Genomic DNA, 16,556 nt, shown 5'->3' with positions numbered 1-16,556 from the left:
TATTGTCTTTTCATGGTGTTAACTTTTTAAATATAGAGTAATATTCTTTTTGGTTATCTTATCTTGTGCCAGCAATTGGTGTGCTGTGTTTCGACCATGTTCAGTTATACACAAATTAAATACAATAGATTCCGGTTAATTGGGCCATTGGTTAATCGGGGTAACCGTTTATTTGGGACAAATCTTAAAGAACAATCCTTTTTAACTCTTTACATGGAACTTCACATAATTGGGGCAGCCGCACAATTAGGCCAAAGTGTTCTTGTCCCGATGTGTCCCAATTAACTGGAATCCACTGTATATTGTTTCTTTCATATCTGTACAAATAATTGTGAACTCCAAGCGTGAGAAACAAGATATCTAGCCACTACACAACAAGAGAGATTTTGTTCAGTAGTGAGAAGCGAGGTTAGTTGTTATAAATATAGCATTATTAATTGAGGTTTTCATATGTTTATAGTTTGTTCACAATTTATTTGGTTTAGCACTAGTTTACATATGAAAAAAATTGAACACTAACAGTTTGAAACATTACATAAGCTCTAAACTTTGGTAGCAGATGACAAAGATTAAATATTGATTTCATCACTTGCCTTTCTAGAGCTGGTTATTTGGCATAAATCATGATTTGCTGTCAGGGAATATATTAAAACAAAAACAGAACTCCCTATGTATCCTTTAGTCTCAGATTATTTTAATTGTTTGTTGGTACAGGAGAAGTTATAGTATCAAACATCAGAAAGTCAAGAAAACTATTTATATATGAATAATTTTGATACATTTACATTCAGGTAACACCTAAATTGATACTCTCCACTATAAGTTTCTTTCAAGTTTCATTCATCCTCACAAGAGCACCTTAAATAGAGTTTTCTTTTCCAAAACAGAAAATATTTGGTAGATCATCCACTGAAGGGTTACATTATGCAGGTAGGGCTACATCATTTATAGAATAAAGCTGAAATGTTATTGTTATATCTGTGAGAAGTTTTGTGTGGATTTTCATTTCTGGCTACAAGACAGTATTATGTTTGAATGACAAAGATTTAGGCAACAGGATGTGTTTCATGTATCTGTTGTGTAATATAGTTATTCATTAGAGTGTCAGAGCAGTCAATTAATTATTGTATATTAGCATTTATTGTTTGGGAATAGGGAATTTAAATTCCCTCACTACAGAGCTGCTGGCTGAATATTAACTCAAGCTTCAACATTTTAATGATGTTACTGTGATGTACAGCCAGCTGGGCCACATGTGGCTCATTGAGATTGTCTTTATTAGGGTTATTGCTTAGCCTATACAATAAAGGGCAAAACTCTTATTTCATTTCATATTGATTAGATGAATATAATTTTTCTAAGAGAATTCAAATTCAATGCAAGAAAAAGTGACGAAGTTTAAATTCTTACCGAAGAATAAGAAGGAAGTTCTTGGTGCTGCATTCTGATTCAGAACTGGGACTTCTTAGGTGAGATATCAGTAAGGCCTATATTGTCATAGAACAACATAAAAAATGCGAATCCACAGCCTTCAAGTACAGTCAGCCAAGATCAGGTGCTCCATGCACCATTTGTATTAACTCTCAGAACTTTTTATTTAGTATGCTGTTGCATATGCCATTGTTTGAAAGTGGGTAAAGTAGGCACAGGTTTTAATGTTTCTGTATAATATGTATGATTTTTGTATTTCTGAATTTCTTATCATTTTTATTTTTATTATATTCTAACAAATGTTTGTATCAGAATAATTTTTGGACCCTGCTTACCTGTGTGCTATAACACATTTACAGTATAATTTTTAAACAAGAAATTATTTTTATATTCTTTTTTGTTTTTGAATGTGTGGTCTCAGTGTACATTTGCGTGTGCGAGATTTAAATGTCATTCAGCATTCTTTTGGTAAATCAAGATTATTTCAGGCAGATTGAAAGAACATAAATATATCCTGTGTTGATATATTTCTTCTTCTCCTCTTCACGGATTAGACTCATCAGCCTGTACCGGCACCCATCATGTTGATATATTTAAGAGTAAATATTACAACAACTTGTGGCCTAGTTACTCATTTTTTAAATGTTTATTGTGATATATGTAATTGATGTTCAAAATCACAGTTCTTAATAAGGCTACATATAAATAGTAAACATATAAAAGAGAATAGTTTTTTAAGTTAAATGATATCATGGCATAGAATGGCACTAGAGGCTTTAAGGCCCAATTGAACACCAAAAACACCATTGCAAATTTTATGAATAAGTTAAATATAGGGATGTTATTTACAGTGATGGTGTTTTTTGTTTGAGTTGTACAATAAATTATATCTAACATTTCCCATTCTATGAAGATAGTTGGAAATTTGAGTTTTTCAAAGCAATGAAAATGGTATCATTGGTCTACTTGGTTGTGACAGTGTGTGACCTAATGGTTGGTTACCAACATATTGGAAAAACATTGATAACCATCTGCAAGACTACAAAGCATCACAAGCCAGAAGACCATGATCGACAAGAAGGCATATTACTATGGAGCAAGTCCTTCTTCTTCATGTTTCCTTTGTGTCTTACATTATCAGTGAACAGAAATCTATCCTGCCTGCTCTTGTCATTTTTAAGCTGAACGTTTACAATTTCCTGCAAACTGAACTTTTTATTTTCCGCGGTGACTGTTAAACATATAACAATATCCATACCAAAACCCATCTTATCTTCCATTTTTAAAAGGAAAATTTAAATGAAATAGAAGAATGTTTAATTTAATACAAAAATTGTAAAATTAAATTTCCATTTAGCACTGTGGTTTTAATCTTTGTCTTGCACCGCAGCTCACATACAGTCCGGCTGGCCACGTGTTAAGATGTTAACTCAAGAGTTTAAGTCCAATGTCCATAGCGCTGTAATATGGGGATTTAAATCCCATACTATCATATTATGAAGGTTAACTATTTATGGACTTCATACATCTAGATTTAATAATCAATCAAATGCCTATAAGATTAGTTGATCACAATTTAAAACATTTGTGAAAATCATAACTATTGTGCACACTTACTATTTACATTATTAGCCAACTAGTCCAAAATAGTAGGCCTAACTTAAAAGTTTTTGGATGACGTAAGCACCTGCACTATACTTCCAGTCTGTAATGACTAAGTGTCTCATAAAAGGTGCTGCTTGTATTTTATTTAGTGGTTGAGATGAATAATGGATTATGCAGTATAATATACACTTGACCTAACATTTAGGACAAAATCATGAAACAGAACTAGAAGGTACAGTCCAACATAGGTAGATTGATTTAGAGTATATATATTTATGTGTAAAACCAGTAATCTTCGGTTGCATTTGAAGAGAATATATTATAACATATGCTATCTCATTTTAAAATGTTTACTATTTTTCAAAAATGTTTTTGATTCTGGTAATGTAACTTTTACTTGCTTGCTCAAATGTCATATGCAGAAGAATTATTAATGTAATTATCATTAAATTTAAGTCATATACTGATTGGTATGTAGGTTTAATATTGAGTCCTTCTAATAGAAGCAAACCTTGGTAAAACTGTATTTACTTCAAATTTGTACATTAATATTTTAACTGAAAAGTTAATGAAGTAATACACTTTTTATTTTCAAATATTTTGATTATATCTCAGTACAGTAAATTTTATCTGGTGTAAAATTAAAGCATGCAGTTAGAGTTGTTATATTTCAGTCAATAAAATGACTTGATTTAAATTATACATTAAGGGTAATCCCAGCTGGGGCAGTGGGATCTTTCTCTTTCCCTAGAGTTAAGGTGGTCAGAGTGTACAGCTCACCACTCAAGTTTATCTAGTACTGGAGCCATATATGTATATGACCTTTGGACCTTTGTATTTATATTGCTTAGGCATAGGAAGAAATTTGCCAGTGCATTTACTTTTATACCTCTGTGGAAATCAGGTCATGCCACTCTATTAAATCCATAATAATTTTGTAATTATTTAACTCATTTGAATCTAGCAGTGGGCAGCCATAATGTCCAAGCAGCTACTCTGTGACCAGAGATCATAAGTGAGAAGATAAAGTAATTGTGCTGCTGTTGGTGCATTAAGCCTAAATATGTGAGTACTATGTACAGGAAAAATGTATAGTTCTTATGAAAATGTTTTCACAAAGGATACATATTCCATGATAAATATTCACCTTATAGCACCCAAGAAGTTATGTATTATTCAGCCATCTTTATTTTTATTTATTTCCTCTAGTAGGAAAGTTCAACACATTGCAGGTTGAGGTCCATAAGTAACTTCCTTACTGCCGTATCCTCCTTTCAGATCCATGCAGACTTGTAGCTTTGAATTTATTATTATATTGCTGGTTCTGTAGAGTAGAGTAGAATTTGTGTGAGAGTTTGTTGGACCCACACTCAAAACCACTTTCTGCAGTCTGTCCCCCACACCCCACCCTTTACACACATATCTCAATCAAAATTATGCACACATTGTATGTTACATATGTACTGAACTAGGCAAAAACTTGTCTGTAACAGAGAATCCATATAACCTGGTTATTTGAGTATAACCATAAAAAACTGAGATTTTTACATTGGCATTAATAAGTTGCTTTAAGCACACCAGATTTGTATATTTACAAGTAATTAATTAACTATTTCAGTGTTGTAAGGAATGGAAATTTTTAAAATTTCTGTATCAGATTTTAAACTAAAGTTATTTGAAGTAATGTGTTTTTTTTATATTTTATTGCAAATATTTAATTATATTTACTGTCATTGTATGTCCAAGTGATTTTCCTGATTGTACATTCCAGTATTGAAGAATTGTTTTCGTATCTTATGCATTTACTTGTGTGTCATTACTGTACATATGCTTGCATGAATAAATGTTCATTAAAATTTTAGTTTGAAAGAGCTGGTACTTTAGTGCATGGTACAGAAATTGCCTGAAAACAGTCGCCAAATTCTTGCCAAAACATTTCTGTAAACTTAATGCAATTGATTCTTCAGTGGAGGCTTATAGTGTTTAGTGTGAAGTAAGCGTGACATTGATGACGACAAGTTAGTACTATCTGATAGTTTGTCCAAAAACAACAAGAAAATCCATTACAGCAGATTGTTTCGGGTTGAGATTCAAACCTCGTAACTCTGAAATACTTATTTATTTATTTATGTCAAATGGCAGGTACATAGAATTTCATCTTTGACCCTTTTTTTGCCAAGCTTGTAGACCACTTTGCCATCAAAGACGTTGCCCAGGGTGCACCACAAGGAGGTAGGTCTACTTTGCACTCCCTCTGAAATACTTGTTAGACACATTCTGCCATTTAAACTTTAGTGTCTCTGTATCAGTGTATGTATGATCCAGCTGAAGATCCCCAGAGTTTTTCCCAAGAGGGTACGGCTAGCCTCGTGTATGGCCAAAGCCTATGGTTGGCAGTCCTAGTGGTGATCTGACCCATCATGGTGAAAGCTCTACGCAGGAAAAGCACTCTTTCCAAATTTTATGTGGTCTCAGCGTGGGAGAGAAGGTCCAGAAAGGGACCTCATAGAACAAGTATATCGGGGAAAGCCCCAGCTAGGAACAGGTGTAGGGGACATTACCTTGCTAAATCAACAGGGCAAATCCTCATAATGAGGCAAGTCAAAGAGGCCAGAGGCTTTGTAGGAAAGAGCCCCGCTGAAGATGAGAGGAACCCTTGGGGTGTAGCCCCACCTCCGGGTTAGCTTTGCCCTTTTGCAGAGTTGTGCAGGTTGCGTAATTTCTAGAAAAAAACCGCGACAACCGTGGAAGGCTTGCTTAAGGCGTTTTTCACTCATGCTAGAACGAGAAGAACGCCTAATAAGAAGTAATTTGGTGAGTTGTTCCTACTATTTTCTCGTGCGTGAGGATAAAAAGTATGCGGGTTGAAATACAAGCACAAAATATTAAATAGTAAATTCTGACGTAAGAAAGAAAGTAACAAAGTTTTCTTTGCCAAAACACGTTTAAATTTGCACAAAGGAACTAGAATTTATATCTGGGAGTGTATGGTTGGCTCCTCTGACAGCACAGATGAACACGCGGCAACCAGAGGATTGGTTCGACTGGAGGTGTTTGTCATCGTCAGTCACTTCCGGCATGTGGTGATTTTTGACTGTGTTCGTTGCGGACTGAGCATAACCACTACTGAGCAAAGCGTGTGCTACTAACCTCTGCCAGTCCCCCTTATGTAAGTCGCACAGTAGAAGTGGGCTACTATGATAACGCACCCGCTCCTTTCCGTTCCAAGACTACTTCCTGCAGAATGAACAAATGTGAGCATTTGGATGCAGTATTTACAGACTGTTCCGCTCAGCATTGAGCCAGCGTGAAGCATCACGAGCGGTACGTATTGTGCTGAAGCCATAAAAGGAAGGCATCCGTTCAAAAAAGTACTAGCGCGGATACCTGTTAACCTTATAATCTGAACAGTTTCTGCTGACCATAACCAAGAAAGCTCTGTAAGGTATTTCTGTATCTCCATAACCTGTATTATAACCTAAGTCAATCAGAAAGTGTGCTTGCTTACAATTATCTAATTTCGTCAAGACAGAAAATTGCTACCTGCGTATTTCTTGTAACTGTGATTACAAGTTTCGTAAATCACTTTCCTTTAAAGTGTGTGAACATTTTCAACTTAAAATTTTATCTGACAACAATCCTGAAGGATAGTCTATAACTTTGTTGTGTTAAAGTAACAATTGTATCGAAGTAGAATCTTAATTTAATCACATTTCAGACTCACGTTACAGTATATATTCACTGGAAGATTTTTAGTACTGTGTGTTAAAAGAGAAGATCATGTCAGGTCGAATATTTAGGCAATATTGAAAACAGGAAGACATCTACGGGACATTTCTTTTTGTCGAAGTCTGTAAGTTCCAGCCCTTAACATGCGAAACACCTCAAAACTTTTTTATTCTTGTTATAGATAAGAAAACTCGGTATATTTCAGCCATGTTCACTTTAAATTGTCATTTGTCCTTACTGTAGGTAATCAACATGCAGGTTTGCCTGTATCTGCCCATATTTGTGATCTCTGGGATATGGTTTCCATCCACGGTAGAGGGAGCTGTCGCTATGATGATAGTGGAGCCAAATGCAGGTAAGCTGGAAAGGTTGTCCGTTCCACCATGTTAAACTCGTGGTCTGGTTAAAGTTGTGATAAGTATTTATTACAGAATGAAAATAATTTGTTCATGCATTTTATACCTATTTTTGCTTTAAACGATACTGGATACGGATCGAGGTCAATTAACGAGTTGTGCAGGATAGTTTGCGATTATGACGTAGGACGCGTGACTGACCTCAACCAATACGTTTCAAAATTCGTAACATGAATGAGAGAATAATTTATAATATCTGTTTTCCTGTAAATCGTCCCATTTATTTCGAGACACAGTGAATCGTACAGATTAATAACTTTACAGCCAAAGCAATCGATATTCTCTGGTATCTTAAATTGTCGGACATGACCTCAAAACCTATCGCCTTTAACAGAAAATGTAATTATGATTGTACTCTGTCGCTTTATAGAAGTTCACATTTCTGACATGGGAAAAAGAAACAGATACCAAGAAATTAAAGCAAGTTGATAACGTTTTTCGTTCAGTGTGTACACACTCGTACTGCAGCTGAGATTTTCACATCCCCATGACGTCACCCACCTTTTTATTAAATATTTCTACATAAATCTCTCGCCATCTGCGGATTTATGTACAGTTTGAATATGACCGTCTTCTGTCATCACGGAGATGATAATGGCAGCAGAAAGTACATCTGAAACGACATTGAGCCATCTTTATCAGACTGCACGGCGTACCATCTTAGAAAATCTGAAATCTTACTTATATGCAGTATTTCTGCAGCAAGAGATCCATATTTGCTGGTGTAGGGCTTTAACGGCTTCCCTCACAAGTTTTCTAGCTTCCGGATTGCTATTTATACGTGTCGTTGTGAGACAAATTCTTATATTTCCCTTACAATGTATCTTTCATTTTTGCAGATACTTATAGTTTGGTAAGTTGTTAGACCTGCTTTTAACGAGCGTTTGCCAACGATGGCAATTTTGTTTCATAAATGAAATTCCGCGGTTGTCAAGGGATTTCTGTACTTGTTGTGTGTTTGTACAGTACTCAGAGATGTCACGACTGATGTTTGCCCGCAGACCATCCCGGTAAGTGTTACGACCCTGAAACCGAGAGGGCATACGCCGTCGGCGAGAAGTGGCGCATCGGCACGATTTGCGTGGAGTACAGCTGCTCCACCTGGCGAGAAAACAAGTTTAGGATTTCGTTAACAGGGTAATTAATTTACATTCAAAGAGATAAATGTAGTGCGGACATGTAAACAGATTCATTATTTGTCAAACAGCGGATTGGGACTGTCGTATTCCGGAGGTCCGGGGTTCAAATGTGAGCCCTGAGACCATCTACTCTGAGTTTTACCGTGGTTTCCTCTCATCCCTCCAGGCAGATGTCGGGATATAGCTTTAAATTATGTCATTAGCTCTTCCTTTCCAATCAATCATCGACTGATAGCCTTGTAATTCGACGCTGTTGAAGATGTCATTAAATACTATATCTAAATTAACAAATAAATAAGAATAAACCCGACAGGTATCAATCGACTTCAGAGCATAGTTACATTTCTTGAAGGTAGTCAGATAAAATCGAATAGGTTCGCGCATGCGCCATATTTGTAATTGATAACCTATAATATTGGTTCGTGCAGAGTTTGTAGGAATGCGTGTGATTTTCGCTTAATATCAGATTGTAACTTATATGTGGACCTTCACGTCATCATTTCACATCAGAGCTGAAATAAACACACATTATCACGATCGACATGTAAAGACAATCTTAATCGAATTTACGAATTTTTTTAAAACATTTATCATCATCACGCAAAATATCAGGCTCCTGCCGGAACAAAAGTTAAAAAAATGTCTCCCACCTCACAAGTTCATGCAGATGTAGTAATGGCGTCTGTGATGAATTTGAATTTTAATAAAATACAGCATTTAGTTAGTCTAAGTGAAGAAAACTGTCTTCTGGGATGCTGTGACGTGTAGTGCCATGATAATGCAGTAAGCACCTCCGAAGGGACCTGATGATGGAGGCAGTAAACACCCCCGAAACAACATAATTATGAAGACTGTAAGCACCTCTGAAAGAACCTGACGATGGAAGTAGTAAGCGTCTCTGAAACGTCTGTCAATTTATGTAGGACTACGCGATGCATCATCCCAGAAGGTGGCCGTCTTCATATTGGCCTTCGTGAGAACCAGAGGTCTTTCGAAGGCGCTGTTGTGATGTGTTTGTCTTGTCTTGTGATCGCTACAGATGCGGGTTTGTGAAAGTGGAGCCACCTTGCACAGTTGTTGAAGATTCTGGCTCTGCTTTCCCGGACTGCTGTCCGAAACCCTTGTGTCCGAATCAAAGCCGTGGAGGAATTATAGAGCCCCGTTAACGACCGAGTGGTACAGAATCTTCCTTGAGCAGTGACAACCATTTACTCAGAACTTTCAATTCTTACCACGAGATAACGTTTAATATTATTCTCCCATACACTTTTAAGTTTCTTATGGTCTCTTTCCGTAAGTTGTTACAACTGCAGTACGTGTTCTGCCAACTCTAATCACCATCGTATGAAGAGCAGGCCTGCAACACTTGCGATGTTCTCTGTCCCTTCGTTGTTTCATGTGCCTCAGAACCAAACGTTCTTCTCAGCACTGTCGTCTTAAATACCCTGTGGAATTCGTAAATAAATAAAATTAACATAATTCTTCTCCCCCCTTTGTCTCCTGAATATGTACTGTAGAATCCATTAATAAAAACTTCCAAGCGCAATATACTTCTGGTTTTTATTTTAATTTTAAACAGGTTTGCAGTTTTTCCACATCTCATCGAGCCTCTTGTTATATAAAGAATTTGGAATAGGTCGACCACTATATGTACAGAGTGGATGGGAAGTAAGTAGGCATTAAATAATATCTTTGCATTGGAAATATAGAGGTTATAACCATTTCTCAATGCCTACTTACTTCTCACACACTCTGTAGGTAGATAAATAGGGTTAAGTATGGTGGCGACCTCGGTCCGGGCGAAGGCCGAGTGAACTAGCGAGCGATCGAAACTTCAAATGTTTTCCTTTCCGATCAATATCCCGTGCTGGGGTGGTCTTAGGTTGTCTGCCTGAATCACAAGGTTACCTGTAGTGGTGACGGCCAGACACTCGCAAGCAGCCATGTGGTGAAGGTAATTTATTTTAATACTGGTCTTTATTTCCACCCATCAGAGGTCTTCGGGGTTTCTGTTACTGTATTTGAGTAGAACACAAGCATGTATTGTGTATCGATAGTTTTTAGGGCGATGAGTTAATTGGTTTGTTAGCTGTCTTTGTCCTCGGGTGGGGGCGGTAGGCTTTGGGACAAACGACTTGTTTGTTTACGGAATAAGAAAACCACAAGTTTGTTTCGTTTAATTACAAGGAGGCAGCCAAGGAAATCTGAAATATTAGTTAATTTCTACGAGACTACGTGGCGCTACAATCAGATGACAGTCAGCCATCTTCGTAATCACCGTCGTCATAACCTCAAATCCTACTTTTGTTTCACGAATTTTCTGTCTGTTAATTTTATGGAGTAATGTCTGTGGAATTGTATTTAAAGAGATAATTGAAGATATAATTGATTAGGCATAAGTTATTTACACTGTTATGTCTTTATTCGCACGATGTTATGTTTTTTCGATTAATTTGAATGCAGTCATTTGTTTTTGTTTCCAAGTACACTCGAGCGGGGATCGCTAATTAATCAAGTGACATCAAGAAATGAAACCCGCACTCTTTCAACTTCTGAAAGTCTATGTTCCTATTTGGACAAACATTGGGCATAGAACAGCCGCTTTCTATAGTTAATAGTAATTACTAATTAGTATTTGCCCATAGGTTTTCTGTTGTTTCCCGAAAGCCAGTGTCATTTACTTTTTGCACACGTTCTAATTAAAGCATTAAGATCAAAAAGGGAATTGTTATCAGTTAACTTTACTGGAATTAAGACTCCTATAGCATATTACGAGCAGACCTTTATTGAGTCACACTAAAATGAAATGTGTCAATTTTTTGAAACATTGAAGAAGAATTTAGCGTCTCGCGTATATCGCCAGGTCGCCACGATTGCAAAAGTCGTCACGGTCGCGTCGATCGCCCAAGCCTCGACGGACGCCTTGTTCATCGCAGGCACTTCCGTCGTCAGGTCGCCTCGGTGGCTCCTTGACGTAATACTGCGGTCACTATTATTTAATAATTCAGTCCGTACCTCAAAGAAAACCAAACTCTTTACTGTTCCGAAAATCAGTTTGTTCCTTTGTGATTCTGTATTGTATTTCATCCCTCACAAACCCGAAATTTGTACAACTCATTATCACAATTTGTGAACATCACTTCTTGATGGCTGTTGTGTATCTTGATAAGAGTATCCTGCAGCCGCGTAGTTGCTGTTTTGTAACTGTCATCCGGAGTTTTCTGCGGTTTTGCCAATCAGTGCGGTTAGAAAGGAATGCCTGCCCGTTCTTGCCTTCATGGAGTTCACGCGTCTCATTCCACAAAGTAATTTTCCATTGCTTTGTTACACTCAAGAGACAAACCGAATATGAAACTAATTCTGTGCCTTGTAGCTTTCGTAGCCACAAACTTTCTTTAGTGAATCCAAAATATTTTGCTTACAAATGTTGGGGGGACCGTATAATTTATATTCCAGTTATGTTCGCCTCTTTCTTCGAAGATGATTTGAATTTCTTAAGAGAACTAAACACGTGGAATCTTCTCTTACATGTAAGACTTGAGGTTCTCACAGCGGTGAGTATGAAGATATCCGTCTTCTGGGTTGTTGCGCTGTGTAGTCTGGTCGATGTTAACCAACGTTTCAGAGGTCATACTGCCTCCGTCATCAGAGTATGAAGATATCCGTCTTCTGGGTTGTTGCGCTGTGTAGTCTGGTCGATGTTAACCAACGTTTCAGAGGTCATACTGCCTCCATCATCAGGGCGATGAGTATGAAGATTTCTGTCTTCTGGGTTGTTGCGCTGTGTAGTCTGGTCGATGTTAACCAACGTTTCAGAGGTCATACTGCCTCCATTATCAGGGCTACGAACATTAGTGCTTCAGTATTAATCCCCGAAACCAATATGATTCCTTTGGATTTATTATTCGATTCTACGTCCATTGTATAGTTCAGTCCGAAGGGAAGGGTCATATTTAGAGACCTACATGTATATTAGACTATAATATTAAAATATATCTTATAGGAACACCTTATCAGAATATTTGTTGTTATCAGAACAAGGTTTGGTTGACGGCTGTTGTAAATACGGCAATGAACATTGGGGTTTTGTAAACGTCATATAATTTATTGGCCAGATGAGCTACTGTTGGCTTATCAGGAAGGCCTCTGTTCCATAGAGTAAATTCTTAAGCGCCTTGATGTGAAAGTTTCAAGTTTTCTAGAACTCGACACCGATGGATGTGAGTTTTCATATCCACGGTCTGCTGTTCTTTACTTGTTCGATAGGAGTCGAATGTTCCCAAAAAGTGGTCGAAACGTATTAACGAAGAGAAGAATTTCTATATCGAGAATCGAACTCCATTTTCAAAGACGTTATACAGTAGTTTATCTTAACGAATAACAACGTATAAATAAGTTAGAACGTAGAAAGTGATATTTTATATATGTTTCATAAATACTTACCAAAAGTTGTGTGAATTTATTTATTTATTTGCAGTAATTTCATCTCTGCAGAAGTTCATGGAGAGTAACAAACATCTCGATTTTATTAACAGCGACTTATCGATCGTATATTTATCGAAAGAACAATTCAGGAAATATTTCGCTATTATTCCGGCACGTATTCATTTAATATTGCAGTTCTTGTGAGCCATGACATATTAAAATGTTTGTTATGGAAGGGGATAATTTGAAAGAAATAAAAAAAATCTTTGTCATTTGATTTAGCAAAATTCGTCTGATGTAAACAACAACATTAATCCCCTCATTTGTAACATTTGTGAACGTGGTTTTATATTCCAACACTTTAAATTATTTAATAGTTACTTATTTCCACAAGTTTCTAAAAATAGAACGTCGCCTTATTTCCTTTAAGCTTTTCAGTTGCGTGCAGATATTTTCTTTTCTGCTTTCATTCTTTTCTTCTTTCTTTCTTTCTTAGTACAGGCCTATACTTAGCCTGATAACTCCGACTAGGCACAAAGAACTATCGGGCAACAGCTGGGATATGAACTGGCGATATCTCCCTCCATAATCCAGCAATAAATATCATTTTCGAATTTCGAAGTGTCAGTGCATCTGAAATCATAATGAATAATCACATTTGGAAGGCATTTTCAATACTTTGCTAAACTTACAAGCAACTTTTGTAGGTGTAGGACACAAGAAATGCGTAATGAAGTCTCTTTGTTGATGAAGGAGATGTGGAATTAAGACGGATTCAAAATATGAGATGCGAATTTCGTGTAGCTGGTTCAAGACGTGTTAGAACGCAATTTTTCCTGTTAGTGGTGTTAAAACTTTTGAGTTATCGTATTTATTATATATTCATTAATTTACATATTTATTTGTTTAATTATTTATCTACTTATATGTTTACTTATTTAAGAAGATAACGTTTTGTTATTTCGTCTCAGAACCCACGAAAAAAACGGTAAGATCTGTCAGTTCGTCTGTCTGCGTTTTATAACCTCAAAACTATTTAACTAAATTCGAAAAATTGTGGCACTGTGTGACTTTATCAGAAATTTTATGTTGGTTTCTGGTACATATGTTTTAAATATTTTTTTAAAATGCAAGGAAAATTGTTTCTGATTTATTGTTGAGTGGTAATTGGAATGCAATTAGCTTCGCAATAATAATTTACTGTAAAGTTTAAGAATTTGTACAATGAAAGATGACTTTTCTTAGGCCTACCAGGGAGCTGTTGAATCGTTGAGTCAGATTGTTAGTTAATTATTCTCTCAGTCCGTCGTTTCGAACTTTGCTGTTTTAGGGCTGTTGAAGTACGGATAAACTTGTAATGTGTCATACCTGGAAGTACTAATGACGAATTTCCCCTTGTGCTGGATGCATTTGTGCTGGACGCACTCTCCTCCTTGTTCCCAAGTCTCGCCGACGTAGTAGGCTGCTTTAGTGACGTCATCGTAACACTTTCCGGGGTGTTCTGGAACAATGCTAATCTTACGGGCCGACATCGAAGGCGTTATTGTACGTAGGGCAGGAGCTTGACTAATGTGAGGCTGTTTATTGTAGTTTGTTTGACTCGGAAGAAAGTTATGCAGAATAAACACGAAAACAGTCGCTGGAAAATTGCGACATAAGTTTAGGTTTCAATTTTGTCCCCCTTACAAACTCTACTATACTGACTATGACATACTTAAATGTACTCGCTGCAACGTGAATCAGTTATACGAATATAAAAGTAACTTAACAGTGTCATCTTCAAAGAGGGATCACTTCATAGATTGGCTCAAGAATGTCATCGAAATGTCTGCTGTCGTCTGAAATAACGCATTCTTCGTCTTTATTACACCGTCTCCTTACAGGAGGTTGGCGACATTACGAACAGGATCCTTCGATCCTTTTCTCGGACTGGGACCTGTTCATATACGTTCTTGGCAGATGATCCAGAAGTGGTTTGCCATTGCCTTCTTCTGTGTGTGAATGGAGTAATTGTTGGGATGCCACGGAGGAAAGCTCCGTGTTGCCTAGACCACGGCCTTGCCCAACGCAAGTTATAAATTCGGGCACCGCCGGGAATCGAACCCGAGACCCCATAAATAACGCATAGATACGTCCTATTTTAAGAGTTCCTACATGAACGACGGTGAAGAAAATTTTTTTTTTTCAATTCTAACGACAGCGTAATTTTTATTACTTCCGATATAAAGGAAGTTTTCGACCGCCTTATTCGATATCATACATAATTATACTTTGCCAATGTGGCTGCCTGATCTATTACATTCTGCTGAACTTAAATCACTGTTATCACCGACTGGCGTATAAGCGAGTTGTCGGTCGATGACTCTGATGTCCGTATGACATTGTCTTCTCGTAGGCTACTCACTCGTTGTCTCATTTACAGGTATTTTTAAAGTGATTCCTTTCTGACGCAGGACATTTATTCCTTGCCACAGCAGTGTATCTCAGCGCCGAACTACCTACGACATTCTGCTATCCTTTTAACTTACTCAATAGTTACTGCATAGTAAACAACATTAAGCAATTAATATTTGTAACGGAGACACGCTGTGTTTTATTTGAGACAGAAACTGAATTTTGAAATATTATTTAGGTGAGCTTTGGGTTAATAATCGTATACTGAAACATTATTTAAAAAAAATCAGTCCGATATTGTAACTTACATGAAGGAAAGAAAGGTTTGAATATTACAAGGAAATTGAAATCAGTTTTATGCTAATTATGACTTACATTTGCGGGAGGTTTATCGGCTAATTTATATCATTTATTGCTCTGGTGATGGAGGCAGCAAGGGCCTCTGAAACGTCGGTAAACTACTACCCATTCGACGCTAATCTGAGTTGTTGAGAGCGTTGTTAAATAAACCACAATAAAATAAAATAAAATAAGCTTAAAAAAACTATTAAAATAACGTACCTGGGTGAGAATACACAACTCTCAAATCCTCGTCATAATGAGCATCCACCGACGTATGAAGGACTATGAAAACTGAGAAAAAACACGACGTGAGCTTAAATTTGGCCATGATCATTTCACAGACGTCAATTGTTCTGTACTCTCTGATGGTCGATTCTAGATAGAGACCGAGATTTATTGCCGTTCGCAATAAGGGACACGCTAATTACTGACTTCTGTTTTTAGTCTTCCTTGAAGCCTGATTGTACTATCGAGGTGTGATAAGACGGTTCGAACAGGAACTCAGTCGGTAGCTTTAAAACACAGCAGACCTACGCACTTCTCTTAAGTGAAAGTTAATTACCAAAACGACAAATAGAAACACTAAATTACGTAATTGCAAATTTAATGGTTTGAACGAGCGGGTATGCGATTTCCACGAGGGGGCAAGAATTTTTTTTTTCTTAATCCCAAATCACGTGCATGTCAGCTCAACAGGCTAGGAACAAATCAGACGGAACGTAATACTTGCAAGTAGACAAAACATAGATGTTTGATTCTCCGTCTTTCAGTAAGTGTCACATATGTCATTCTTACATTTAAATTACTGGAACCAGGAACCGGGCATTTGACATCGCAACCGGAAATCTGCTTCCTTCATAGTTTGTCTTTTATTTTTTTAAGGTGTAGGTCACAAAAAGAATGGGAATTTTGTTGATCATAAAACTTTTTCTTTACGATAGATGAAATTAACAGGAAAGGAACAGATCATTGCCAGATTTATAAAAAAAATTTATTTGTATTTGAAAATTAATAGCAATGACATAATATTTTGAGGTTGTTTGACCCCAAATCCAAGTTCGAGTTCAGGAAGTTA

The 16,556-nt window shown here is 36.8% G+C and overlaps 2 protein-coding genes across 7 annotated transcripts in view; both read left to right on the top strand.

Moving 5' to 3' along the window:
- Positions 1-96: 96 nt before the first annotated feature.
- LOC110831768 (U-scoloptoxin(16)-Er12a) lies at positions 97-9,870 on the top strand. 4 transcript variants are annotated; one of them, XM_022068146.2, is made up of 4 exons: positions 97-4,101; positions 7,009-7,120; positions 8,183-8,318; positions 9,360-9,870. In XM_022068146.2, exons 2-4 carry the CDS (start codon positions 7,018-7,020, stop codon positions 9,484-9,486), a joined length of 366 nt encoding a protein of 121 aa, XP_021923838.2. In that variant the 5' UTR covers positions 97-4,101; positions 7,009-7,017; the 3' UTR covers positions 9,487-9,870. The 4 variants fall into 4 exon arrangements, with proteins under 4 accessions (XP_021923838.2, XP_021923835.2, XP_021923837.2 ...); XM_022068143.2 differs by lacking the exon at positions 97-4,101 and adding an exon at positions 6,216-6,360; XM_022068145.2 differs by lacking the exon at positions 97-4,101 and adding an exon at positions 6,253-6,476.
- A 283-nt stretch (positions 9,871-10,153) lies between these two features.
- LOC110831766 (dynein axonemal intermediate chain 7) overlaps positions 10,154-16,556 on the top strand; it is a 54,655-nt gene continuing 48,252 nt past the window's right edge. Inside the window, exon 1 of one of the 3 annotated variants that reach the window (XM_087358636.1) lies at positions 10,154-10,274. The gene's annotated coding sequence lies outside the window, so the exon portion shown is untranslated. The remainder of the gene's footprint in view (positions 10,275-16,556) is intronic. The other 2 variants (XM_087358630.1, XM_087358634.1) reach the window with 2 other exon arrangements.

The sequence above is a fragment of the Zootermopsis nevadensis genome, unplaced genomic scaffold (genome assembly GCF_977971745.1).
Source record: "Zootermopsis nevadensis isolate Lab colony 2312 unplaced genomic scaffold, Znev_1.0 Znev_ptg000030l, whole genome shotgun sequence".
NCBI lineage: Eukaryota > Metazoa > Arthropoda > Insecta > Blattodea > Termopsidae > Zootermopsis > Zootermopsis nevadensis.
Note: the sequence above shows the minus strand (reverse complement) of the source record. Positions and strands in the feature narration are given on the sequence as shown.